This window comes from Mobula birostris, chromosome 7, assembly GCF_030028105.1.
Source record: "Mobula birostris isolate sMobBir1 chromosome 7, sMobBir1.hap1, whole genome shotgun sequence".
NCBI lineage: Eukaryota > Metazoa > Chordata > Chondrichthyes > Myliobatiformes > Myliobatidae > Mobula > Mobula birostris.
The window spans coordinates 164,105,961-164,133,586 of NC_092376.1; the positions used below are offsets into that span (position 1 = coordinate 164,105,961).

Here is a 27,626-nt window from a genome sequence, read left to right on the forward strand (position 1 = left end):
ATCTGTCTCTAGCATTGCAGTGACCAATTCTCCCCTCACCACTTGGTATCTATATCTTTCATTTGTCTATTAGCAACACCATCTCACCTCAAAATTCAATAAAGTTCTGTCAATGCTGCATGCTATATCAATGAGTGTTTTATTCAAAGGCCACAGACACCACAAAATTATGCAATGCATGAGATTTAATACACATTGCACAAGAGAACAGGCGTTTTGTTCTGTAAGTCTTTCCTAGTGCATTCCATTCCAGTGGAGCATGCAGAGGTCAAGCAAGTTGTGGGTCAAAGGTCTAATAGAGAGGGTTTGTGGGTGGGGGAGGTGGGGCAGAAGATGAAGAAACAGGCCTTGAGGGACAGGAAGCATCACCATGGGGAGCAAAAGGCCTGCACTAGCTCTGCGCTAAAAAGCATGGAAGTCGCATATAGGTGCACATTGACATCAATGTGCATCTCCAACCTGGACGTTTTACAACACAGCCAGTCAGATTAGAACCATAGAACACTACAGCACAGAAAACAGGCTATTCGGCCCTTCTAGTCTGTGCTGAAACATTATTCCGCCAGTCCCATTGACCTGCATCCAGTCTACAACCCTCCAGACCTCTCCCATCCATGTTTCTATCCAATTTATTCTTAAAACTTAAGAGTGAGCCCGCATTTACCACATCAGATGGCAGCTCGTTCCACACTCCCACCACTCTCTGCGTGAAGTTCCCCCTAAACCTTTCCACTTTCACCCTAAAGCCATGTCCTCTCGTATTTATCTCTCCTAATCTAAGTGGAAAGAGCTTATTCACATTTACTCTGTCCATACCCCTCATAATTTTGTAAACCTCTATCAAATCTCCCATCAATCTTCTACGCCCCAAGGAATAAAGTCCTAACCTGTTCAATCTTTCCCTGTAACTGAACTCCTGAAGACCTGGCAACATCCTAGTAAATCTTCTCTGCACTCTTTCAATCTTACTGATCTCCTTCCTATAGTTAGGTGACCAAAACTGTACTGAATACTCCAAATTTGGCCTCACCAATGTCTTATACAACCTCCCCATAACATCCCAACTCCTATACTCAATATTTTGATTTATGAATACCAGGATGCCCAAAGCTTTCTTTACAACCCTGTCTACCTGTGATGCCACTTTCAGGGAATTATGTATCTGAACTCCCAGATCTCTCTGTTCCTCAGTGCCCTACCATTTACTATGTATGTTCTACTTTGATTTGTCCTTCCAAAATGCAACACCTCACACTTGTCTGCATTAAATTCCATCTGCCTTGTCTGGCCCATTTTTCCAGTTGGTCCAGATCCCTCTGCAAGCTTTGAAAGACTTCCTCGCTGTCCACAACACCTCCAATCTTAGTGTCAAACGTGCTGATCTAATTTACCACATTATTATCTAGATCATTGATATAGACAACAAACAACAACGATCCCAGCACAGATCCTCGAGACACACCACTAGTCACAGGCCTCCAGTCTGATAAGCAATCATCCACTACCACTCTCTGTCTTCTCCCACACAGCCAATTTCGAATCCAGTTTACAACCTCTCCATGGATACCTAGTGTCTGAACCTTCTGAACTAACCTCCCCATGTGGGACCTAGTCAAAGGCCTTACTAAAGTCCATGTAGACAACATCCACGAAAAACTCTACAAGATTCATTAAACATGATCTACCACACACAAAGCCATGCTGACTATCCATAATCAGCCCTTGGCTGTCCAAATACTTGTATAGCCGATCTGTCAGAACACCTTCCAATAATTTACCTACCACTGATGTCAGGGTCACCAGCCTGTAATTACCTGGTTCACTTTTGGAACCTTTCTTAAACAACCGAACAACATGAGCTACCCTCCAATCCTCCGGCACCATACCTGTGGCAAAGGACATTTTAAATATTTCTGCCAGGGCCCCTGCAACTTCTACACTGGTCTCTCTCAAGGTCTGAGGGAATATCATGTCAGGCCCGGGGGATTTATCTATCTTTATTCGATGTAAGGCAGCAAGAACTCCTCTTTAATCTCTGTGTGTTCCATGACACTGCTGCTTGTTTCCCTTCCTTCCATATATGCCAGTTTCCCGAGTAAATACCGTTGCAAAAAAATTGCTTAAGATCTCCCCCATCTCGTGAGACTCCACACATAGACGACCACTTTGATCTTCTAGGGGATCAATTTTGTCCCTTATCCTTTTACTCTTAATATACTTATAGAAACCCTTCAGGTTTACCTTCACATTATCTGCCAAAGCAACCTCATGTCTTCTTTTTGCCTTCCTGATTTCCTTCTTTAGTATTTTCTTACATTTTCTATACTCTTCAAGTACCTTATTTGTTCCTTGTTGCCTATACCTGCTATATACCTCTCTCTTTTTCTTAACCAGATCGCCAATATCCCTTGAAAATCAAGGCTCCCTGTGCCTGTTAACTTGGCCTTTAATCCTGGCAGGAACACGCAAACTCTGCGCTCTCAAGATTTTGCCTTTGAATGCCTTCCACATACTAGAAAACTTATCCCAATCCATTCTTCCTAGATCTTTTCTCATTTCCTCAAAATTGGCCCTTCTCCAATTTAGAACCTTAACTCGAGGACCAGACCTATCCTTATCCATAATTAACTTGAAACTAATGACACTATGGTAACTGGACCCAAAATGTTCACCTACACATACTTCTGACACCTAAATGGCTAACATCCAGCAATAGAAGAACTGAAATTTCTTCCACAGTTAAATAAAGATTAAACCTGTTATATTTCGCCTTTAGTCCGTTCTATTCCTTGGCTTCCGAATTCATCCTTCTACCCGATAGGTGCATAATGTTGGATTAGGGTCTAAAGTATCTTTTTTTTCTTGCAGTTTAGCTTTATGTTCATATAATCCATAAATATTCAGTGGATTTTCAGTAATTTGTAGTATAGCTGGTTCTGCAATTCCGTAGTTTCTTTGTCTGTAACCTTATGTCATGTCAGTTTAAGTAAATGAAGACTATCCTTGTTGTCTCATAGGCTGTTCTAGTCAAAAGAATTCCTATTCTATCCAGTTTGAGCTTGTTTTCAGTATAAAGATCAACCACAAGGCAAGGTTCTTTGTTCTCTTTCCTCCTTACATAGAGTGAGTAGGTTACAGTTAGAGTTAGTTACCTGCTGCTGTGCTTTGCTGTTATTTCTTTGTTACGGACATCAAATAAAATGGTTGTAACCTCACAATTTGCGCCTCAGTCTTGACCTCCAAAGAACCTTCTGGACAATAGCTTCCCCGTATCCAACAATGAGGTGTAGAATCCTTGTATTTAACAGATGAGTTTCAATTTTCTTACCTGATCATTTAGATCTTCTATTTTTGTCACCATAACACTCCCCTATTTTATCTTTGTTTCAGTTCACCTGTTTCTGAAACTCTCATCCAACCTCTGAACTTGATGACTCCAGCACTTTGCCTTTCCCTTTGTGTACTAGCCATAAATTTTAGACTAGACAAAACACAAGAAATCTTTCCCTAAAGCACATGTGCATCAAACCTCATTTAACAGTCACCACTGTGTTAACTGATCTACTTTGCCTTGTATTAAAGCAATGCCTTAATCCTAACATTCTCATCCTTATTTTCAAAGCACTTTAAAGGACATCTAAGGTATCTTTTTTTTAGGCATCCATTAGTCTCATGAGACCATGGATTTGCGCCTTGGAAGGTTTCCAGGGCACAGACCTGGGCAAGGTTGCATGGAAGACCAGCAGTTGCCCATGCTGCAAGTCTCCCCTCTCCACGCCACCAATGTTGTCCAAGGGAAGGGCATTAGGACCCATACAGCTTGGTACCGGTGTCGTCGCAGAACAATGTGTGGTTAAGTGCCTTGCTATTACATTCCAAATACAGCATCTTGACCTTTCCTAAATTTCCAGCCATCTGTGGGTGTACCTTCGGACACCAGGGCTGTAAATGCCTAGAATTTCCTACACAGTACCTCCCTTTGCTCTTGCAAGGGTGCTCTTTTGTATTTCCTTTCCCACTGATCATCAAATTTCCTTTTCCTGAATTGATAATGTATGTTGATACTAAGTGCCTTAGCTGGTTTTACTACATTAAAAACATATATGTGTTTTGAGATTATTGCAACATAATAAGGAAAATAAATGTAAAATGTGCAGCATAGTTAAAATTTTCATATTAACACTCTGTGTTGCACACCTGCATTAGATGGAGCTGCTGGCAAGATAATACGTGGAGGTCGTGACCGTGCAGTACCAGTCAACAAGGTAGATTTTGCTCGCCCTCTGGCTTTAGTTCTTCGCCGTAGTTGTAAAGCTTGTCTAGAAATACTGAAAGAGAGAAAAGAAGAAATAATATATTGGATTAACTGCATTCCTTTTGGAGCTCAACATGCCTACATGACATCTGGAATTGCAGTGACAATAAGTGAATTCCTTTACTATAAAGTATTTTTGAAAGGACTCATAATTGTTGGAAGTAATGTAGAAAATAATATACAATACCTGAAAAAATAATAATACATTAAATCAATATTATGCCAAAACACCAATAGATTTGTACAGCACCAAGCACAGGGAAGTGAGGAAATGATAACCTTTGGAATTTCCGTTCTCTAGATGGAAGCTTAATTCAAAAATGCTATTTACGTAGCAGTGGTGCGGGGTATGGAAGCTAAGAAGTGGGAAAAGCATAAACCTCACAATTGTGTGGTTTGAGACATTTGTGGTAAACGTAGAATGGAATAGAAACAATAAAGGCTGAGATCTATGGGTATGTACTGGGGGAAGAGGGGGAAGGTAAAATCCCACTGTTTTAATTCTACTGTACAGTTCCCTTGTATAATGACTCTTGACCTCACAAGCTACCTCATAATGAGTAACACACACAAAATGCTGGGGGAGCTCGGCAAGTCAGGCAGCATTTATGGAGAGGAATAAAGAACCGACATTTTGGATCAACACCTTTCATCAGGACTGGTGAAGGATCTCAGCCTGAAATGTCGGCTCTTTATTCCTCTCCACAGATGCTGCACGACCAGTTGAGATCCTCCAACATTTTATGAGTGTTACTTTAGATTTCCAGCACCTTCAGAGTCTCTTCTGTTGATGGCTTGCTGTCCCTTCATGACTTTGAACCTTATTGTCTACCTGCACTGCACTTTCTCAGTAACAGTTACACTTTATTCTACATTCTGTCATTGGTTTATTATTGTCATGTGTACTGAGTTGCAATGAAAAGTTTGTCTTGCTCATCATTCACAGAGGTCAATTCAATTCCAGTGCAGTGCACAGAGGTACAGTAATACCAGGTAAGACAATTTACCAATTGTTCATAAACACAAAATGATCCAGATCAATTCTGATCCATGTTTTATTGCAGTAGAGTGTGAGGTACTTCACAGAATGTTTGTGTATATTGTATTTTTAACCACACTATAATAAAACCTCAGATGACAGCTCACAGAATCTCCACTGAATCAGAAAAATATATAATATGTAAGGTAAATTTTCAGTCAATCTACAACTTTAAAGAAGAGCAATCCAGTTTGATCTATTGTTGTGCTCTTTCCCTATTGCCTTAAATTATTTGTCCTTACCCACCAGTTTCTGACTTGTGCTTATGGTAACAATTTCTGTCTGTATTCCTTGATGTTAAATACCATCAAGAGTTACCCAAGCAATATCCTTTATTCAGAGGAGAATAACTACCAACTTTTCCAGCCTAACTATGCAGTATAACAAAAGTCCCTTATCCTTGGAATCATTTTAGAAGAATTCTCTCTAAAGCCTCTACATTGTTCCTAAAGTACAAAAATCAAAACTGTGTAAAGTACACCAGAGGTGGCTAAACAAGCATTTTTTAAAAGGTGGATAGGTCATCTGTTGTAGATGGAATGCATCTTAGATTGCCAAGAGAAGTAAAACAGGAAACTGCAGAGACCTTGACCATAATCTTCCTAACATTATAAGTTCAGCACTGGTCTTCCAGAACTGAAAAATTGCAAACATAACTTATTCAAAAATAAAAGGTTACAAATATATACCCAGTAACTTATCCTAAAAACCAAAACTGGGTAAAGTACACTAACGGTGGCTAAACAAGCATTTTTTAAAAGGTGGATAGATCATCTGTTGCAGATGGAATGCATTTTAGATTGCCAAGAGAAGTAAAACAGGAAACTGCAGAGACCTTGACCATAAGTTCAGCATTGGTCTTCAAGAACTGAAAAATTACAAACATAACTTATTCAAAAATAAAAGGTTACAAATATATACCCAGTAACTTATCCTTGGTGATGGGGGAAGGGTTCTGGCTATATTAATCAGAATTAGCAGTCACATGGATAACAAAGGTCTGGTACCAACATCAATTTGTTAAAGGCAACTCTTATCCAACTAACTAAATGAAGGTTTTTGATTAAGTTACAGAAAATGTTAATGAGGGAAATCCAGTAGAAGAGAACTTCAATAAGGCTTACTGGCAGTCATAATCAAGGAGAAGTACATGTCAGCAGTTTATAAGTAATTAATCAAAAAGACAAATAAAAAAAACATTAAAACTAAACACGAGGTAAGCAGCAGATGCTGGAAATTCAAGCAACACCTATCAAAGTTGCTGGTGAACGCAGCGGGCCAGGCAGCATCTACTGCAAGAAGTACAGTTGACGTTTCGGGCCGAGACCCTTCGTCCTGATGTGTGTTTGATGTGTGTTGCTTAAAACTAAACACAAATTCAAATATTTTAAACATTCGAAAACAATTAAATACACTAACTAAAGAAAATTACCACCTACCTTCCTAAACAGTTGTTCCTGGTGTAGGTTTGGTAAGCAGATTCCCAGCCTTTTATGGTCTTCCACTTGACCCTATAAAGAGTTTAACAGCATCGCGCAGTTGTACTGAAAGCAGTGTTCAGCTGTGCAGAAGTTCAGGACTTCTACCTTCATTTGGGTGGTCCAAACAACCACACTATTATGAAGGCAAAAGCCAGCAATATAGAGTGGAACTGTCAGCTTTTAGGCAAAACATCTGCATTGTAATTGTTTGGATTGATGATACAATTTAGGTTAAAGGAGGAGACTGCAGTATTGAGACTGGCACAAGTCAGCAAGTGATCTGATTGCCACCAAAAGCACTCATCGCAATAAAAGCATTGATTCCATGCTTTATAAAGAGAAACTTCATAAATATCTAAAAATTTATAAACATATATAAATGTGATAAAATTTTTGTATAATTTCTGCTCTTGGAATCCTGAAAGTGATCTTTATTCCTAAAACTCATTCAGTTTATTCCTGTTGGCAAGTATACTCTGTAATGTCAGAGTTTACATACAGCTGAGTATCATGCCAATATTTATATTCTAAGGATCATCAGAGAAGAGAGGACTCATGTGAAGGGTAGCTGCATATTCAATTACAAGAACACACTATGAATTTATGTTTAAAGTGTCCTACAGTAAATTGTGATTCCAAACCAACTATTAGGTTCCTTATATTTTTATAACTGAAATTTTTCTAAATCATTAGAAAGAAAAATAAGTGCTAACAATTCCTAAATATTTTAGAATATATTTATGTAGAGAATAAATTATGGATAAAGCTTTTGAAAGCTTAAAGTGTTTGCATTTGTATTGATAAAATTCTCTGACAACTCTTTGCAAATGTCAAGTTATGTAAATACATAATGCGTATCCAGGATTTGATTTTGTTTAGTTCTGTCGCAAGCTGATAAACAAAAGACTCTCTTTTAGCAATAGAATTAAGACTATTACATTTCTCAATGTAAATCATTTGGCACAATGTTATACTCTTAAATCCATAATGTTATACTTGATTGCAAACAATTTTATGTGGAAATCAAGTTCAGAAATGAATGTTAATCATTTTGCAAAAAAAAACAACCAACCTTGATCCTGGTCTTGCAATCTTAACTCCATTGGTTTTACTGATGACTGTGTTACTTTTATTTGATGTTTGGTGATTTGGGGCCTCCATGTCTTTCATGGCATCTTCAGAGTGTACTTCCACTATATGGTCGACAGCAGCTAATGAATTACAAAGCCGTATTGGAAGGGGCCCGTCTTCATTCTGCAAAGTGGGCACTGGTGCCCCTGAATCACCTGGCTCAACGTGTACAGTCTGCTGCCAACTAGCTTGTATTAGCTGTTGCTCCTCTTCTCTGTGATCTTCTGAAGCTACGTTTAGAAGTTGAGTTACTGCCTGTGAACTTTCCAAACTGGACTGGGCTGTGTCCTTTGTACATACAGTCATATCTATAGTTTCCTGTCCATTTACAAAAACAGTAAGGAATAACAAATTTTGTGAGACAAAATCATTGATAACTGTACACTTTACTTTTCCTAGGTCAAATGATATGCTGAGAAAGTTTGCAAGAATATATATATATATATATATATATATATATATACATACACACACACACACACACATATACATATAGATACATACATATATAAGAATTCTGCTCTATTAATTTAGAAGAGGAAACTTAGTAAACTGAAAAGGCAAATTCAGTATCTTCCAAATAAAATTTCTTACTGGGTAGTAATGCATATCTAATAATATTGATAAATTACAGGATTATGAAGATACATGTTAACAAAAGATTTTTCTTAAATGACATTCATTTTAACTTCATTTATTATATTTAAATAAGGAAGGATATTGAACAAATTTACATAGGTTGGGAATTTTAAAACTCTTTGTTTTTTGCAAGATTATCTAATTTTCCAACAACCCTCCCTATCAAGTGAAATCCTGCAAAAGCAAAAGATATGTTTCATGCTTTTAAGAGCTCCGAGAGCCTTTGCTCTATTTCAATTGTATTCAATATTAATTTTGCATTTTGAAATTTATTTTTAAATGCCCAAATTTTTTGAGTATTTAAAAATATTCAATTCATTTATTCAGTTCGATCTCTCCCATTGTCGTGAATGATTTATATAAAACTTTTAAGCAATAATTGTATATTTTGAAAACTGGAAAACCTTCCTCTTGCAGCCTACAAATTCCTGTTTTCAATGAACCATAATTCATGTGGTAATTAAAGGAAAAAGAGCAAACATTTTACAGAAAAACAGAAAGATAGGTATGCAGACAACATACCTTGCTCTGCTTCTCTTGATTACATTCCACATGCACATTTAACACCTGTGGTTGTTTACCCTGTTATAAACAAATTAAAAGATTGTTGATCCACAAGTAATAAGTAGGTTCATTAAAATAGCAAGTTATTTAACCTTTCAGATGTTGCCTCAACATTTCCTTTAAAGGTTCATAGAGCAAGAAATAAGAGCATTTTTCTCAAGCTTAATTTATAACCACAGATAATAACCATACACATCAATACTCTTCCTTCAATGAAAGTAGTTCAAACAACTGAGCTGAAGGCTCAAAAGTACTTCATATATCACTCAGGAAGTTCTATAATATATGGCACAGAACCAGTCAGAAAATTATCTTTATCAAAACAATAAATTAATCTATCTTCAAAAAGTATATTCAGTTTACTAAATAATGAAGTGAACTTTTGGCTTTGTTAGATGTTCCTAATGGCCTTATTGGAGCTAAGCTCGACTTAATCAATATGCTGCTAAATTACCTTTGGAATCCATTTCCCTCCTAGCCACTTCCCACAATTTGGGCACTGTGGAGGTTTGTGCCTTGTGACGTAGGTAAATAAGCAAGATGGATTTGGACAACTGCCATGGCCCCTTCGTGTATACGTTGTCTTCTGGGCGAAGATAGACTGCTCAAAATATTAGAATTTGAAACACCATTAAAATCATGGCATATTCCCAACAATCTTATCTCTAAAGACAGAAATTTGAAAAAGTTAATAGTCTGCATACTTTATAGTCCTGTTTCTCTGAAGATTTTAAAGAAAACAGTCTCTGTGTAAAAGCTTCTCATTTTCTCAATTTTCCTCATGACATGGAAAGAGACCTTGTGATTTATCAAATCTATGCTGGCTCTCAAAGCACATCCATCCATTATGTTCCTTCACTCATCTCTCTGCAGACTTCTCTCTCACATGTCTGTTAATTCCACCATGATAGTCACTTACAGGCATCTAACTAGCAATTTAGAGTCCATCTTGACAGCAATTAAAATTCCCTGACTTCATCGCATCATCATCATTGAGGACTGACATAGTCATTCTGTTAGAAACCTTGAAGCAGGTAGGTGGTCATGGTAGAATTGACAGTGCCTTGGAGGCACTGCATAATATAAACATATTTAAAATTCTTTGACCCAATATTAAAATCAAGGAGAGTTAACAACTGGAATAACTACTACTTTTGGCCCAGAAGCTGAAATGCTTGAGAAATTGCAGAAGTATTTGAGGAAAAGTATTCCAGATTGAGAAGGTGTTCAAGTGCAAGAAAGCTAAATACCAGGAGCTGGTAGTGCAGTGGCAGAGATGGGGATAGAGGGCATGATGCGAGCTTATAGAGGTGGGGTATAGCGGTTTTGCCAGCTGCTCACTCTGCAAAACCTATTCTCTTCTTGGCATCACAGGGGCTGCAAAGTAAAGAACCATCAGGACTGTCACATAGGCTGCTGAGTGAGCCTCCAGATGGCTGTGGATCAAGAGGTGTGACCTGTGGACCACTGTTGCTCGGATGTAAACTGGGGTCTGATCAATCCTGGCTGAGTCGCCAGGGTGAGGGTGTCTGATATTGAAATTCCCAAATCACCCGATGAACCCAGGTTACATCACTGATGAGGTGTCCCAGCACATCCTAGGATGTATCTCTGCATCACAATAACTAATTAGCCGACCAACTCACGTCTTTGGAATGCAGGAAGAAAACTACCCATGAGGAAAATCTTAGCAGCCACAGAGAAAATGTGCAAACTCTACACAGACTGCATCTGAGATCAGTATCTAAACTGGGTTTTTTCGAACAGTGAAGCAGCAATGCTAACTGCGGTGTCTATCATTATCGACCCCCACCATCCAGGACATGTCCTCTTCTCATTGTTACCATCAGGAAGGAGGTACAGAAGCCTGAAGGCACGCACACTTAACAATTTAGGAACAGTTTCTTCCCCTCTGCCATCCAATTTCTGAATTGAACATTGAACCCATGAACATAACAGTAGTGAAGTAATAAGTATCTAAAACAGAATTAGGTGATTATGCTACAAGAACACTTCAGCATTCAATGAGATCAAGACTCTGTGTCTGAGTTCCATATGCCTGGCTCTGTGCTACATTCCTAGCACTTTTGATAAATCAAGAAAGTTTGCAGCATTAAAACAAACAAATGACAAGTCTCAATTGGCATTTCAGACGAGCTCCAAACTTCAACCATTCCTTGTGAGAAGAAATGTTTCAACTTATATCCCAAAAGGCTCAGAACCAATATTTAGATTATCTCTCCAATCCAAATGATTTTGTTAATAGTTACAGACAAGTAAAGGGAACCCATATGCTTTTCCTCAAATACTTCTGAAATTTCTCAAAGCATTTCTGCTCCAGAAGCCAAAAGTTTTAGTTGTTCCAGTTAATTTTCCTCAGGTTTGATATACAGTGGCATGCAAAAGTTTGGGCACCCCGGTCAAAATTTCTGTTTCTTTGAATAGCTAAGCGAGTAAAAGATTAACTGATTTCCTAAAGGCATAAAGTTAAAGATGACACATTTCTTTAATATTTTAAGAAAACATTTTTATTTCCATCTTTTATAGTTTCAAAATAACAAAAAAGGAAAACTGCCCAAAGCAAAAGTTTGGGCACCCTGCATGGCAGTACTTAGTAACACCCCCTTTGGCAAGTATCACAGCTTGTAAACGTTTTTTGTAGCCAGTTAAGAGTCTTTCAATTCTTGTTTAGGGTATTTTCACCCATTCTTCCTTGCAAAAGGCTTCTAGTTCTGTGAGATTCTTGGGCCGTCTTGCATGCACTGCTCTTTTGAGGTCTATCCACAGATTCTCGATGATGTTTAGGTCAGGAGATTGTGAGGGCCATGGCAAGACCTTCAGCTTGCACCTCTTGAGGTAGTCCATTGTGGACTTTGAGGTGTGTTTAGGTTCATTATCCTGTTGTAGAAGCCATCCTCTTTTCATCTTCGGCTTTTTTACGGACAGTGTGATGTTTGCTTCTAGAATTTGCTGGTATTTAATTGAATACATTCTTCCCTCTACCAGCGAAATGTTCCCCGTGCCACTGGCTGCAACACAAACCCAAAGCATGATTGATCCACCCCCGTGCTTAACAGTTGGAGAGGGGTTCTTTTCATGAAATTCTGCACCCTTTTTTCTCCAAACATACCTTTGCTCATTACAGCCAAAAAGTTCTATTCAAAAGGTTCAAAGGAACATCTAAACAAGCCTGATGCATTTTGGAAACAAGTCCTGCGGACTGATGAAGGTAAAATAGAACTTTTTGGCCGCACTGAGCAAAGGTATGTTTGGAGAAAAAAGGGTGCAGAATTTTCATGAAAAGAACCCTTCTCCAACTGTTAAGCACGGGGGTGGATCGATCATGCTTTGGGCTTGTGTTGCAGCCAGTGGCACGGGGAACATTTACTGGCAGAGGAAAGAATGAATTCAATTAAATACCAACAAATTCTGGAAGCAAACATCACACCATCAAACCTCAAAATCCACAATGGACTACCTCAAGAGGCGCAAGATGAAGGTTTTGCCATGGCCCTCACAATCCCCTGACCTAAACATCATCGAGAATCTGTGGATAGACCTCAAAAGAGCAGTGCATGCAAGGCGGCCCAAGAATCTCATAGAACTAGAAGTCTTTTGCAAGGAAGAATGGGCGAAAATACCCCAAACAAGAATTGAGAGACTCTTAGCTCGCTACAAAAAGCGTTTACAAGCTGTGATACTGTACTTGCCAAAGGGGGTGTTACTAAGTACTGTTATGCAGGGTGCCCAAGCTTTTGCTTCAGGCCCTTTTCCTTTTTTGTTATTTTGAAACTGTAAAAGATGGAAATAAAAAAGTTTTCTTGCTTAAAATATTTTTAAAAAGTGTCATCTTTAACTTTATGCCTTTTGGAAATCAGTTCATCTTTTACTCGCTAGCTATTCACAGTAACAGAAATTTTGACCGGGGTGCCCAAACTTTTGCATTCCACTGTAGGATCAGACAAAGAATTTTAAATATGTTTCTATTATGCAATTCATAGTAGAATTTAACTTGACACATTAAATCAAAGAAGAAAAGTGAAATTCGGCACAGGTTAGAGCGTAGAAATCATGAGTACAGAGGAAGCTGGGGAAAATAACTTCAATTCTTTCTAAAAGCAGTGCACGCAAGGGCTGCAATATTTGGTCCTGCTGAAAGACTGGCATGACCTCGCTGGAATGTGGTTAACCAATCAGAGCATAGAAAAATTAACCCGCCCCTTGCCCTGCATAATCTACATGGTTAAATGTAATTTACTACAGGAAATAGCTCGTTATTGAGGTTTCCATTTGTATTTGATTCCTTCTAGTATGAACAGCTTGACTAAAAGGGAAATCATTATCACTTTTTAACATATTACAAGGTGATGTTTGATCCAATAGATAAATTACCACAAATAAAGCTATTTATAAACTTCCAGGTAATATAAATCACCAATTATTAATACACTCAGTGGCCACTTTATTTGGTACCTCCTGTACCTAATAAAGTGGCCACTGAGCGGATGTTCATGGTCTTCTGCAGCTGTAGCCCGTCTACTTCGTTTGATGTGTTGCGCATTCAGAGATGCTCTTCTGCACACCGCTGTTGTAACACGTGGTCATATGAGTTACAGTCACCTTCCTGTCAGCTTGAACCAGTCTAGCCATTCTCTTCTGACATCTCTCATCAACAAGGCATCTTTACCCACAGACCTGCCACTCACTGGATGGTTTTTTTGTTCATTGCACCATTCTCTGTACTTTCGAGACTGTCGTGTTAAGCTCAAGGGACCAGCAGTTTCTGAGATACTCAAATCACCCCGTGTGCACCAATAATCATTCCATGCTCAAAGTCACTTCGATCATATTCTGTCCCTATTCTGATGTTTGGTCTGAACAATAACTGAACTTCTCACCATATCGGCATGCTATTAGGCGTTGAATTGCTGCTATACAATTGGCTGATTAAATATTTGCATTAATGAGCAAGTGTATATAATAAAATGGCCACAGAGTGAATATTATAGATTCACAGTAAAAAAAAAGTGAGAACATTGTTCATCTGCAGGAACTAATGGAAGAGCAAAACTATTTTATGATCTTAAATTGTTATACTTTCATCCGCAGCAAACAATCTGCTCTCAATGGTATTGGTAAAAGTGACCACAGCAGTTCTTACAAAATCCCACCTTCACACTGACAACAGACCCAACATGTTCTGTTGCATTAGCATCAAGGGAAATACATTCAGATTAGATCAGTGTTGAAGATTGGGCATTCATGATGTGTACTGACCCACCATCAGCAGGTGAATTGTATTCTACAACAATATTATCTCATAGACTGGCATATTCTCATAGGGTAGGTCTGTCTGGTCGAAAGGAGATCATGTGATCCAGGGTAAACTCACCAATTGGATTCAAAGTTGATATCATGGAAGAAGCCAGAAGGAGGGTCGTGGAGACCAGTTTTTTTAAGACTAGAGGCCTATGGCCAAAGGTATGCTACAGTGCTGAGTCCCAAGTTGTTTGTCAACAAGTTTGCAGATAATACCAAAACTGATTTTGTGTTGGGTGAAGATTGTCTAAGATTTCAACAGAATCTAGATTAACTAGGAAAATTAGGCAAAGGAATGCCAGGTAGAGCTTAAGTCAGCATGGGTGGGTTGGACTAAACAGCCCGTTTCTGTGCTGTGTGATTTTATGACAAGTTGCAAAGTGATACATTTAGGGCAGGATTTACATAGTGAGTAACAGGTCCCTGAAGAGTATTGTAGGACAGAAATCTAGGAGCACAGGTTGAAGGTGTTACCCTCCAGGACCTTCAAGCAAAAGAGTAACAGACCCATGTTACATTCAGCCCCGAGCTGTAAAACATATAGGCATTCCTTCAACGTGGTGCTAAAATATGGAATTTCTGACCTAACAACACAGTGGGTATAACAATAAAACAAAGCTACTGGAGTTTATTCAAGCCCCTTGTTAAAACCCCTGTTCAGTTTGCTGTTCAATAGCTCCACACCATCTTCAAGACCATGAGGAATAAGGATTAAATTGCAATTTTGCCAGGAGTAACTTCATCACATTACTGATTAAAAAACAATATAGACTGATCAAGCTATGGTATTGTAAGTTCCATTCTACCTTTTTAGCTGGAACAGCTGCTGACTGCTTACTTGTCAATGGCAACATTAAGAACTGGGTAGCTGATGGTGCCACACTTTCTGTTGAATCCTAAAGAAGATGCATTCATGCCATTATTTCATAGTGTACAAATAGGGATCATTGAGGTTAGAAAACATTATTTCTTTCTTTCTTTTCCAATCTTTTTATTAATATCAAAATATTAAACATAACATAGAATTAATACAAACCAATTGGATTACATTGTTAATGATTAGCATATATAAATATAAACTCAGTTAACACATGGATATTAAACCTCCCAAAATCTTACAAGATACAAATATAAGAAAAAAAAGCAGAAGTATCATGAAAAAAGAAAAGAAAAACAAAATACCCCAAAAAGAAAACTAATCTAAACAATACTAGTTAACTAAACTAAAGAAAAGAAAAAGACATGGGCTGTTGTGTTACATCAAATAGGACCATGAGTGTCATTAACTCTGCTCCTCTCTCCAAATATTTAAAAGTAATAGAATAGGTTTGGAAAAGGTCAAATTACATCATATGGAAGTGTTGAGTAAATGGCCTCCAAGTCTTTTCGAATTTAATAGAAGGATCATAAATGACACCTAATTTTTTTCTAAATTTAAATACAACATAGTTTGAGAGAACCAATGAAATGTAGAGGGAGGATTAATCTCTTTCCAATTCAGCAAAATGGATCTTCTAGGCATTAATCTAACAAATGCAATTATCCGACAAGCTGAAGAGGTTAAATGATTTGGTTCTATTATTGGTAAACCAAAAATTGCAATAATAGGGTGAGATTGTAAATTAATATTCAGAACAGTTGAAATAATATCAAAGATATCTTTACAGTATTTTTTCCAAAAAGGACATGACCAAAACATGAGTTAAAGAAGCAATTTCAGAGTGACAGCTATCACATATCAGATTTCTATGAGAGTAATAACAGCTAGTTTATCTTTAGACATATGGGCCATATGTACTACTTTAAACTGTACTCGCACATGTTTAGCATATATAGAGGAAGAATTAACTAATTGAAGAATTTTTTTCCCATTTTTCAATAGGTAAAGTAATCCTAAGTTCCCTTTCCCAATCATTCTTAACTTTATTAGATAAGTCTGGATGTATTTTCATAATTATATTATAAATAGCTGCTATTACACCTTTCTGGCATGGATTTAAATCTAAAATTTTTTCCAAAATATCCATTGGATATAGATTCCGAAAGGTAGGAAGAACAGTATTTAAAAAGTTTCTAATCTTATTCATTAGATTAAGCTTATTAAAAATCATTATTCATTTTTTAAAATAAGGAGATTAATGAATATTGTTTATACTCCTTCACTTAGAACTCCAGAATGTGTCATTTCATTGGATGCTGAGAAAGCCTTTGACAGAGTTGAATGGCCATATTTATTTAGTGTGCTTGAGAAATTTAATTTTAGTCCAATATTTACATCTTGGATTAAATTGATATATTATATCCCTGTAGCTTTGGTTTTTACTAATAATCAAAGATCTCCCTTTTTTCAGTTATTTCGGGGTACTAGGCAGGGATGTCCTCTTAGTCCATTATTATTTGATATTGCACTAGAACCTTTAGCAATTGCTATTCGAGATTCACCTAAAATTCTTGGTATTATCCGTGGGAATGAGATACATAAGTTATCACTATATGCAGATGATTTGTTATTATATATTTCCAATCCCGAGAAATCCATTCCTGCAGTTTTATCCTTGTTGCCTCAGTTTAGTAATTTCTCTGGTTATAAATTGAACCTCAATAAGAGTGAACTTTTTCTGTTAAATATGCAGGTTCCAATTTATGGATGTTTACCATTTAGATTGGTTACCAACTATTTTACTTATTTAGGGGTTAAAATTACTAAAAATCACAAGGATTTATTTAAGGCTAATTTTTTTTACCTTTAATTGATCAAATTAAACATCTGTTTACTAAATGGTCGCCAATGTCTTTGTCATTGATAGGTCGGATCAATGGTATCAAGATGATTATTTTACCTAAATTCTTATATTTATTTCAAGCGGTGCCAATTTTTATTCTGAAATCCTTTTTTGATAATGTTGATTCTAAAATTTCTTCATATATATGGCAGAACAAAAATCCTAGGTTAGGTAAAAGATATTCACAGAAGTCTGAAAAGGAGAGTGGTCTGGCATTGCCGAACTTTAGATTTTACTATTGGGTAATCAATATTCGATATTTAAAATTTTGGACATGGGGCTCGGACATAATTTCAAGTCTACATTGGGTAAATCTTGAATGTAAATCTGTACAAGGGTTTTCACTGGGTTCTATTTTAGGGACTTTGCTTCCTTTTGTTCTTTCTAAATTACATAAACAAATGGATAATCCAATAGTTAAATATACTTTACGAATATGGTTCCAATTTCAAAAATGTTTTGGGTTGAATCAATTTATTCTAGTAAGCCCTATTTATATCTAATTTTTTTTTCAACCCTCTATTATGGATCAAGCCTATTTGGTTTGGAAAACCAAAGGTATATTACGATTTTGTGATCTATTTTTGGATAATTGTTTCATGTCCTTTGAACAATTATCTAATAAATATAATTTGCCTAGATCCCATTTCTTTATTTACAGATTAGAAAACTTAATTTCTATCTTAAATTTAGTGTCACACATCAATAAAAATAGTCTTCCTAAATTTGCCTCAATCCTTCAAATTCCTTGTTGCTTTCTGATCCAAAGAATTCACAGGTAACAAACTAGTAATGTCAAAATACGTTGCACTCTTAATTTATATTGCAAAAAAAAAGCAGTGACAGCCTTTCTCCAAGCCCAATATACCAGCTATAACACCAAAACTCAGTTTCATGTATATTTACTAAACACTTTTATTGAGATTGTTACTGAAGAAAAAAATTCACTTGTTGACTCATCAATAATGAACAGAATCAGGACCGGACACCTTGAAAGAGACAAGATAAATTCCATTGGTCATTTCCAATTTTCGGAATCAATGTAATACAAGGCACAATGTTTATCATAGGTGAACAAACTTGTATTTACCCAACATCTTTCGATATCTTAAGAGGATCCTGAAGTAGTTGAAAGTCATTAAAAAGATTCCCAACCTTTTTTTATGCCATGGAGCAATACCATTAAGCAAGGGGTCTGTGGACCTCTGCTTTAAAATACATTTGAGGGTTTGCTGTTAGATTGTCAGTGATAGAAGAGTGAGACACAAGTCTTTTCAGTTGAAGAAATGAATTGTTTGTGATAGAGTTAGGGCCAAGGTTGTCTGGATGACACGATTCATTTTGGTGCCATCTAATGACGGAAATGAATATTTTTTTAATTCATAATACTCTGGTGGAGTACAAATAAAGGAAGATGGGAAAAAACATCAGTTGCTATTGATGTAATAAGAAATAAGAAATAAATAAGTCAACAGATCAGTTCATAACTGTGCAGGGAGTAAAACAATCTAGGCGTTACAGAGAATTACAGAGAATTAGCTGACATGTTCACAAGGTTGCAGTTTGTCTCGAAGAGGAACACGTGTTGTCCCCCAAGTTTACTTTGGGCTTTGTTGTAACAGTGTAGGAGCACAAAGATAGAGGGTTCCAGAGAGTGGGATGGTAAATCATAGCAAGAGACAAAATTGTGGGTTGACTCCATTCTGATTTCCTATTCTTTGGCCTCCTATGCTGTTCCAGTGAAGGTCAACACAAACTCAAGGATTAGAATCTCATTTTGGTGCAAGCACTTTGCAGCCCTCAGAACTCAGCTTCAGACAAATTAGCCTTTCCCGTTCGCATCATCGCTGGCCAATTCTGATTCAAGATAGCCACATGCAACATTTATCTTTTTCCTTCCCATCAGAACTAAATCCAGCATTCTCTGATACTTCAGACCTCCAGTAACAGCTGTGTCCTGTATCTCACTGTTCCAGCATGTTTTCTATTTGCTAGCAGCTGCCTTCAGTTGTCTTCTTCTATTCAACATCCGTCAGACAGTTAATGCTATGATTAACTAGCATTGTTCCTTCCCTTAGATAGGACCGCATCATCTTGACAACCTTATCTTCACCATTTCACAGATGTTCCTTCTATTCTCTCCACCTCTTACCATCTCTGCAATTTAAAAACTAGCAGCTCTTCCATATTCTCACTTGCATTTTGATGAAAAGTTATTGACCTGAAACATGAACTCTATCTTTCTCCACAGGTTTGGACAGATCTGCTGAACATATTCTGTTTTTACTTTGAAGTGCATTGTTGTTCTACGGTTGGAAAATGCCAAGTAGAAAATGGTTGGTGCATGACACTGCAAACAGCAACGTGTTTGACACAGAACTTTGCATCATGGAATTCCACCCAAGGGGTTTCAGTTTATTTACTGAATTGTAAACAAGATTATGCAAAGGCCTGAACTCTCAAAAATCTGACCCACCAACTCATCACCACTACCTGCGAGTGTAAATGCAGAAAGAGCATATAGGAATGGAATCAAGAGAAACAGATTTACAACATCAGGAAAAAGTGGTTAATTACAAACACAAGAGATTCTGCGAATGCTGGAAATCCAGAATAACACATACAAATGCTGGAGAAACTCAACAGGTCCGGTAGCATCCATGAAGAGGAAAGAACAGCCAATGTTTTGAACAAAGAGCCTTCATCAGGACTGGAAAGGAAGGAGGAAGAAGCTAGAATAAGGTGAAATGAGGTGGGGGGGGGAGGGAAGAAGTACAATCTCGAATGTGGTAGGTGAAGCCAGGTGGATGGATGAGGAAAGGAATGAATTGAGAAGATGGGAGGTGATAGGTAGAAAGGTAAATGGCTAAAGAAGAAAGTGGTTAATTTCTTTTTTTCAAATAAAATCAGATAATATGGATTATCTGATTTCGAGACATAGCTAAACACACAAATAAATATACAGACATAACCCCTTAGCAATAATCATTTAAAATTTTACAGCCATTGGTGATTGTGGAATAAATTATGATGGGCTTCCATACGCATGATTCACCTTCAACCTAAAAGGACATATTTATAAAACTGAATTATTGTCAGATGATGTGTGAGGAAAAAAATGAACAACACACTTAGTTTCCTACCTGTTTGGTAGCAATGCCAATAGTTTGTTCAACAGCATTATGAGTAGTAAGGCTTGTAGCTGGCTTGCTTGCATTTGATAATACTGCTATGACAGGATTTGTCTCCGCTGTCTCCTGGTCACTACAGCCGGTTACATTATCTGAAACATTGTCACTTGTACTAATCAGTGTTCCTTCAATGACAACACAAGGGGAATCATAGGGATGAGTTAATTCCAAAGTCTTACTGGTGGCAAGTTCTCCTGTCACTTTATCATCTCCAGAGTTAGAAAACTGTGACAGCATCTCTGATGCAACAATCTCCTGCATTGTTTCTGTGTGAACAAACGCAGTGGCTTCATCTGTAATTCCATCAATTGCAATGCTCTCCTCAGTACTGTCAACATGGCAAGAGTCTGTAAGAGTGCTACTGACTGTAAAAAGACTCTGTATAGAGTCATGGGTAATAGTCTGCCATGTGGCATTTCCTTCATCTCCCCTTGGTGTGGGAGACTGCGGTAGTTGTTGACCACTCCCATCACCAGATAAATTAGAGGTAGGAATTATAATATAGTTAGAACGAGGAAGTATTTTGCGGAATCCTGGAATATCAGCAGGGGGTATACCAGCTGATGCACTTAGTAGCTTATCATTCTGTAGGTAAAACAAAATACGCACTAATTATTTTCATAATAACAAGCACTCAAGATGATGGAAGTCTACAAGAAAAGTGCTGAAAATACCCATCAGGTAGGGCAACATCTGCAGAGAGAGAAAAACCAAAAGTTAACATTTCCAGTTAAAAAAAAACTTTCATCCAACAATCTGTAGATTTGGATTTAATAGCAGTTTGGTTAAATAAAATAAAAAAAACCAAAGAGACACAGTTTCTATTTTTGATAGAAATGATATATTTTACTAATATTAATGACACATTTAACAATGCAAAACATGAAAAAAGCAGCAAAAGTTCACATGAGAAACATCAGATTGAGAGGTTCACATAACATCATAGGGTAATTGAAGACTAATTAATAGTAGCTGGCTCCAAAGAAGACTGGACTTAGGGGAAAAAAAATAGCATTTTGTTTCTCTTTGATTTGATTCATGTTACTTCAATGAAGCAGTTATTATCTTTAATTTAAAATGTATATTTTTGTTATCACTCAGAGGGTGGTGCGTGGGTGGAACGAGCAGCCAAAGAAAGTGGTGGATGCTGTTTGATTTTAACTTTTAAGATAAGTTTTGATAAGTACATGGATTGGGGGGAGGGGTGGTATTGGGAGGAGGGCTATGGACCAGTTGTGGGTTGTTGAGACTAGGCAGAATAATAGTCCAGCATGAAGTAAATGGACTGAAGGGTCTGGTTTTGTGCTGTAATACTCAATGACTAAGTAAACCAGAGCTTTGTTTTGGTGCGCTAATATCAAAGTAGAGAAATAATTTCTCAATTCTGCTCATTGTGAATTAATAGAAAATGTTCCAAAACAAGGGTTCTAAATTACAATTCTTGAGCCAAATTGCTTCAATATATTGCTTACTGACAGAAATGAAGGTGGATGAAGTTATCACAAGTCTTTATCTCATACTGGAAAGGCCTTATGCCAAACATTGTTGCAATACGATAGAAACTACAACATCAGAACTCTTCATTGCTTGAAGTACAATTTGTATATCGCTACACGGTGCCAATCAGAAGTTTTCATTTAAATTTCCATCACCAGATAAATTTGAGGTAGTGTTACAATATAGATAAAAGGAAGAATTATATTTTGCAGAATCCTAAGCTCAATGCAAGTTCCTCGCTGAGATTTCATCCTTTAGCTTCTGCACTGAGACAACTTCTCCCTCCTGACTTCAAAATAAAATTACATATTGAAACATATCAACTGAAATTATCTTTATTTTATATTCTCATCTCTTTGGTATCTTATCTGATTCACTATCACAATCATCATTGAATCACTTGAGTCCCTTTGAACATTGAAGCTTTGATCAATGACCCAGGACATAACAGATCAAACTTTTCCCTCTATCACCTGGTGCATGTATTCAAAAAATGCATTTACAGATGATACATCTTTAAAAGTCAACGATCAACTCCTTAAAAGACTAGTTTTAGATTTCATGAAATACAATGGATTCTGGTTAATTGGGGCACATTGGGACCTATACATTTTCGCCCAATTAAGCAGCTGCTCAAATTAGCCAAAGTTTCATGGAAGTAGTTAAAATATACAACAGACAAACTTGCTTATCTGAGTTACAAATTACATATTTAAATGAAATACAGAACAAATTAGAACACTACTAATACTGTGAAATTATTCCTAATAGTTACCGACAGAGGAATTCATCAGTGTATATTGCCGTGTTCCTTTGATTGACCATAAATGAACAAAATCAACACAAGCACCTAGTGCAGATAATGACATCTGCCTTCATACAACGCTTTCCCTAAAATCTTTGTTTTCATTGTAAAATTCAACATGATTGTCTATACTTCAAATTCTTCATAGTTCCTAACCTGAAGTAGTGAAATCATTTTATTTTCTCTCCCGATTGTTCCTGGCATCCCCAACCCTGAATGCTTGAAATCGTTGGGAGCAAAACAGCTCTGAAATCGTCTTACTGCTTATTTCTCGCCAACTATCAGTGACAAAAATAACTGCTTTTTGAACACACATGCAACAGATGCACTAATCATGGTGTAGTGTCTAACAGCCACACGATGTGCACACAACTGATGCTAGTTAGAAACAATCTTCAATCCTGTTGCAATTAAGCAGAATTAACAAAGGGAATCCCAGCTTTTTTCCATTGATTAGTTTTTTTTCTTTAAGAGTTGTCCCAAACAAGCAGCTGCCCCACTTAACTGATAAACCAATTAACTAGATAGAATCCACAGTAGCCTGAAAGATTTCTTAAAAAATGTATTTTTTTTTTTCGCAGGTAAGAAAAACTCTTTTACCGGATCTATTCCTTCTTTTTCCAGCTTTGCTCTTTCAAGATAAATACTCTTCTCGGCAACACTGAGACGCCTCCAGCTTTCACTGATTTTCTTATTTATCTCAGACCGTGGCAAATTAGGATAGTCTTGTTGTACTTTTAAGTGAGTATCATAATAGTACAGCAAATAAGCTGGCCTAAAACACAAAAGGAAATATTTTTTTAAAAACACCATCTTGCATATAAATGCTCACAGAAATGCGTCTTGGTATTATAAAGAACATGTAAATTTTGGAAAATCTGCAACTCAGCCTCAGAAAGATCAAATCATTATGTCACAAGTGAAAATAGAGACAAAAATTTAAAAATAATAAATCTAAGGAGTGTCATACAAAAAATATGTATTTTATGGATTTCTTTCAAGAGACAAAATATATTACTCTGCTGTCTTTTTTGTTAATCTCAGCTGAATCGCATACCCATAAAGTAGGTAGACATCTCAGCTGCAACTTGCTTGTTCAGCAAATTAAGGCTTGCCCTTGAGACTTTTCTACTTTCCATGATTCAGCTTCTTAGAGGATAAGCTTGCCAGGAAATATGAGGCACATGATTTATGACTGAAGATAATGGTTTGGTCGTGTAGCAACAAAAACCTTTGTTTAGAGAAAAAAAATCAGCCTTTTTTTTTATCTATATACACATTCCAAATGATTAGTTTCACAAACATAACTATCAAAAGTACTTTAAATTTCTACAAGCCTTCCCTGTTTGTCAAGCTGTATAATACATCTTACTCATGTTTGAATTGCTATTCCATCCAATATGCTCACTCTCAGAAAGTATCCACTAAGTCTCAATCCACTTCTTTTCATTTATTCCTTAAAATACTCATGCACTACTTTTTAAAATTTTGTATATGAATTTCATAACTACCGATGCTTGTGGTAGGCTATTTGACATCAGATCAAAACTTATACTCTGTAGTTTTAGATGAGACTCTAGGTCAAAGTCTTTTTGTGGGCTTTTGCTTTGCTTCCATGGTTTGGAGGGGGGGTTGCTGTTAGTGCTTCTGCTAGTGCAAGTGGGGGAGGGAAGTCAATGTTTCTGCTGATGCTTGTGCATGGGGGGTTTGGTGTTCTTGATGTTACTACTATTCATTCTTTGGGGGTTTCTTGTTTTGTGGCTGTTTCTGTGAAGAGTAAGAATTTCAGGTTGTATACTGTATACACTCTTTGATATTAAATCAAACCTTTTGAACCATTTGAACTTTATATTAAATAAATGTTTGCAACCCCTTCCCTTCACCTTACAGCTTCTATTTACTTCCTGGTAAAAATGGTCTCTCTCACTATCTACCTAACAGCCTAACAATTAAACCCTTCATCCTAAAGGGCATCCTGATCTTCCTTTAAGCATCACACACGAAATGCTGAAGGAACTCAGCAAGTCAGGCAGCATCAATGGAGTGGATGTTTCGGGCCAAGAACTTTCAGGACTGGAAAGAAAGGGACAAGTTTCAGCCCAAAATGTCATTTATTTATTCCCCTCCATAGATGCTGCCTGACTTGCTGAGTTCCTCCAGCAGCGTGTTGCTCAAGATTTCCAGCATCTGCAGAATCTTCTGTGTTTAAGATCTTCCCTTAAATCTTCTTTGTTCTAATGAAAAGAGCTGGTTTTCAGAGTCTCCTTTCATTAATCTCTCTTCTCTCAATTGGTCCCTCTTGCACCATCATTATCCTGCCTAAAATGTACTAAAATTTGGGTCTAAATGATTCTATAAATTTAGCACAGGTGCCTTCTCTGTTATATCTTAGATTGCTAAAATCCCAGAGACGTCATGGGTTTACGTATTCAAAGATTTGCATATCAGGATATATGTTACTCATCTGCTCTATTCCTCTTAAAGTTTCAGAGTCATAGGTAGCAACATAATGGAATTAAGCTCTTTGGGCACCAATTCAGTGCTGACTATTAACCATCCATTCTGTATACACAACCAGTTGCTGGTAAGATGGCAGCATGTATAGATGCAGTTCAACCAAAGATGCAATTGTTCATGCTTGCAAGACACTACTGGATGTTAAGAACACCAGATACTGTAGGTCTGTGCCACTAGTGAGTTGATGGATAGCAATAAAGATGGACTTGTTGTGCACCGAGCTGCAGCCTGCTTCAACCACCCAGGAAAGAGGGCATCAGTGGTGGTGCAGAATCCAGTGGACATTGTGGGATCTTTTTGTTGTGATTGCAAGACCCTGTTGGGCATTGGTAATGTGGAATACTGCAAGCCTGATTCACTGGTTCATTGGAGAGACCGACTGCCACGCATCTCTCCAATGAGCCAGTGAATTGGACTATAATGTTAAAGCAAGGATATAATGCTGAAAATTTATAAGGCATTTGATAGACCATATCTGGAGTATTGACAGCAATACTGCGTGGTGAACCTCTGGAATTTATTGCCACAGAAAGCTGTGAAGGCCAAGTCATTGAGTATATTTAAAGCGGAGATTAATAGGTTCTTACCTAGTAATGATGACAGAAGAATGGGATTGAAAAGGAAAATAAATCAACCATGATCAAATGGGAGACTTGATGGGCTGAATGGCCTAACACTGTTCCTACATCTTATGGTGTTATACAAAAGTTGAAAGGAGAAAATTTAAAAGATAAACATATGGAACACACTGAACAAATATTGACAGCACACAATTCTCTATGCAGGGAGTAGTACTTCAATGTTTCCTCCAATCAACAGAGTTAAATCAATGAACAAACAGAACTAGTACATTTGAAATATGCAAGACTTCAGGTAATGAATACTTCTTTTGTTTGTGACAAATAAGATTATATGATATATATGTACAGTATCTGAAATAGATCTTATGGAAATGTTTGTTTGATGACGAACTTCAATAAAAATAAATTACATTGAAAAAAAAAAGAGAAAATGTTTTTCTTTTTACCTGGGCTTCTTGCCTTTTTTACTTCCATCATCACTTTGATCTTTCCATTTCTTTTTCTTTTTGGGCTGGAAGCTTTTTGTGTAGCTGTAGCAGCCTTCAATTTCTTCTGTTACTAATGTTATCTCTGCTCCATCATATGGGGCATCCATTCCTTCAGGTAAAAATTGGAATGATTAATAACACAGTGCTCTAAGCAGAGAAATATAAGCATGTGCAAGTAAACAACACACTTGTCAAAGTTGGAACCAAAAGTTACAATCAGGAAAACATGAAGCAATTATGTTTTCATTATGTTATAGTTGCAAGGTACAACAGGTAAATATTTTGTATTTAATACAGCCAGAGTCCAAGAGCACTGCAGCACAGAATTAGGCTCCTCAACCCATCTCTAGTCTGTGGCATGCTAGGAACAAATGATGCATTACAATTTACACATTTTTTAAATTAACAGACCAAGACTTTCAAATAAAAAACATTGCAAACTTATCAAAAAATTGCAAGGTATGCCTCAGCTAGTAAAATTCTCACCTGGGCTGGTAAGTAGTGGAGAAAAATCTTTTTTTTTAAATTTCAGAAGTATACTTTATTCGTGATAAAATCTATAAAGGTAGCAGTGCAAAAAAACATGTACATTCTTAGTTGAAACATTCAGTAGCGTACTTTTTAGAAGAAACAAATATAGAACAATACCTTTATGTGGCACCCTGGAGTGACGTGCCCTTTACAATGATCAAGGGACATTCCTATCCAATTCAACTCCTCCATGAGAAGTAGGAGGAACCCAGCCTACAGGCCTTCCCCACAGTGTCTTAACATTGGCTGCAACACATTTCAGTGCATTTCTTAGCACATACATCTGAGCCTGGTCTGTGCCATTCTGCTCCATTCCCTTACAGGCATGACACCATGCTGAAAAATCAACAAGTCACAGGCAGACGAAAGGGCATCTTTCACAGACAACTTTCCTGCAGCACTTGATGTCTCCCTTAGTGTGTCCCTGAGAACGGCCAGGGTCTTCTATTATGCAGTTGCCCAGGATGAATCATGACGTGTACCCTTGCATCCATCTCCACACCCCCTTAATAAATCTACAGTCTGCAAAGAGGTGGGTGACCAAGACCCCTGCAGACGTCCCAAGGAGAGAGTTGATTGAGGGTAATATGTCAACGGCACAGGAAGGCTTTCACTGAAAGGGCCCTTCTCACCAACAGCCAAGTAAGTCCTTGGTGTCTGTTGGTCAGATGTGGCAATGAGGCATTTTCCCAGATGGTTTGGACCATCTGCTCAGTAAACCACCCTATCATACCGATAACAACAG

The 27,626-nt window shown here is 37.3% G+C and overlaps 1 protein-coding gene across 1 annotated transcript in view; it reads right to left on the reverse strand.

Annotated features, from left to right (window-relative positions):
- LOC140200543 (HMG domain-containing protein 3-like) overlaps window positions 1-27,626 on the reverse strand; it is a 98,599-nt gene that overhangs the window by 58,199 nt on the left and 12,774 nt on the right. The window contains 8 exon segments of the mRNA XM_072264027.1: window positions 4,198-4,328; window positions 7,908-8,284; window positions 9,128-9,187; window positions 9,624-9,770; window positions 15,295-15,384; window positions 20,415-21,047; window positions 23,365-23,539; window positions 26,309-26,459. Coding sequence (XP_072120128.1) covers window positions 4,198-4,328; window positions 7,908-8,284; window positions 9,128-9,187; window positions 9,624-9,770; window positions 15,295-15,384; window positions 20,415-21,047; window positions 23,365-23,539; window positions 26,309-26,457 — 1,762 coding nt within the window. The 5' untranslated portion in view covers window positions 26,458-26,459.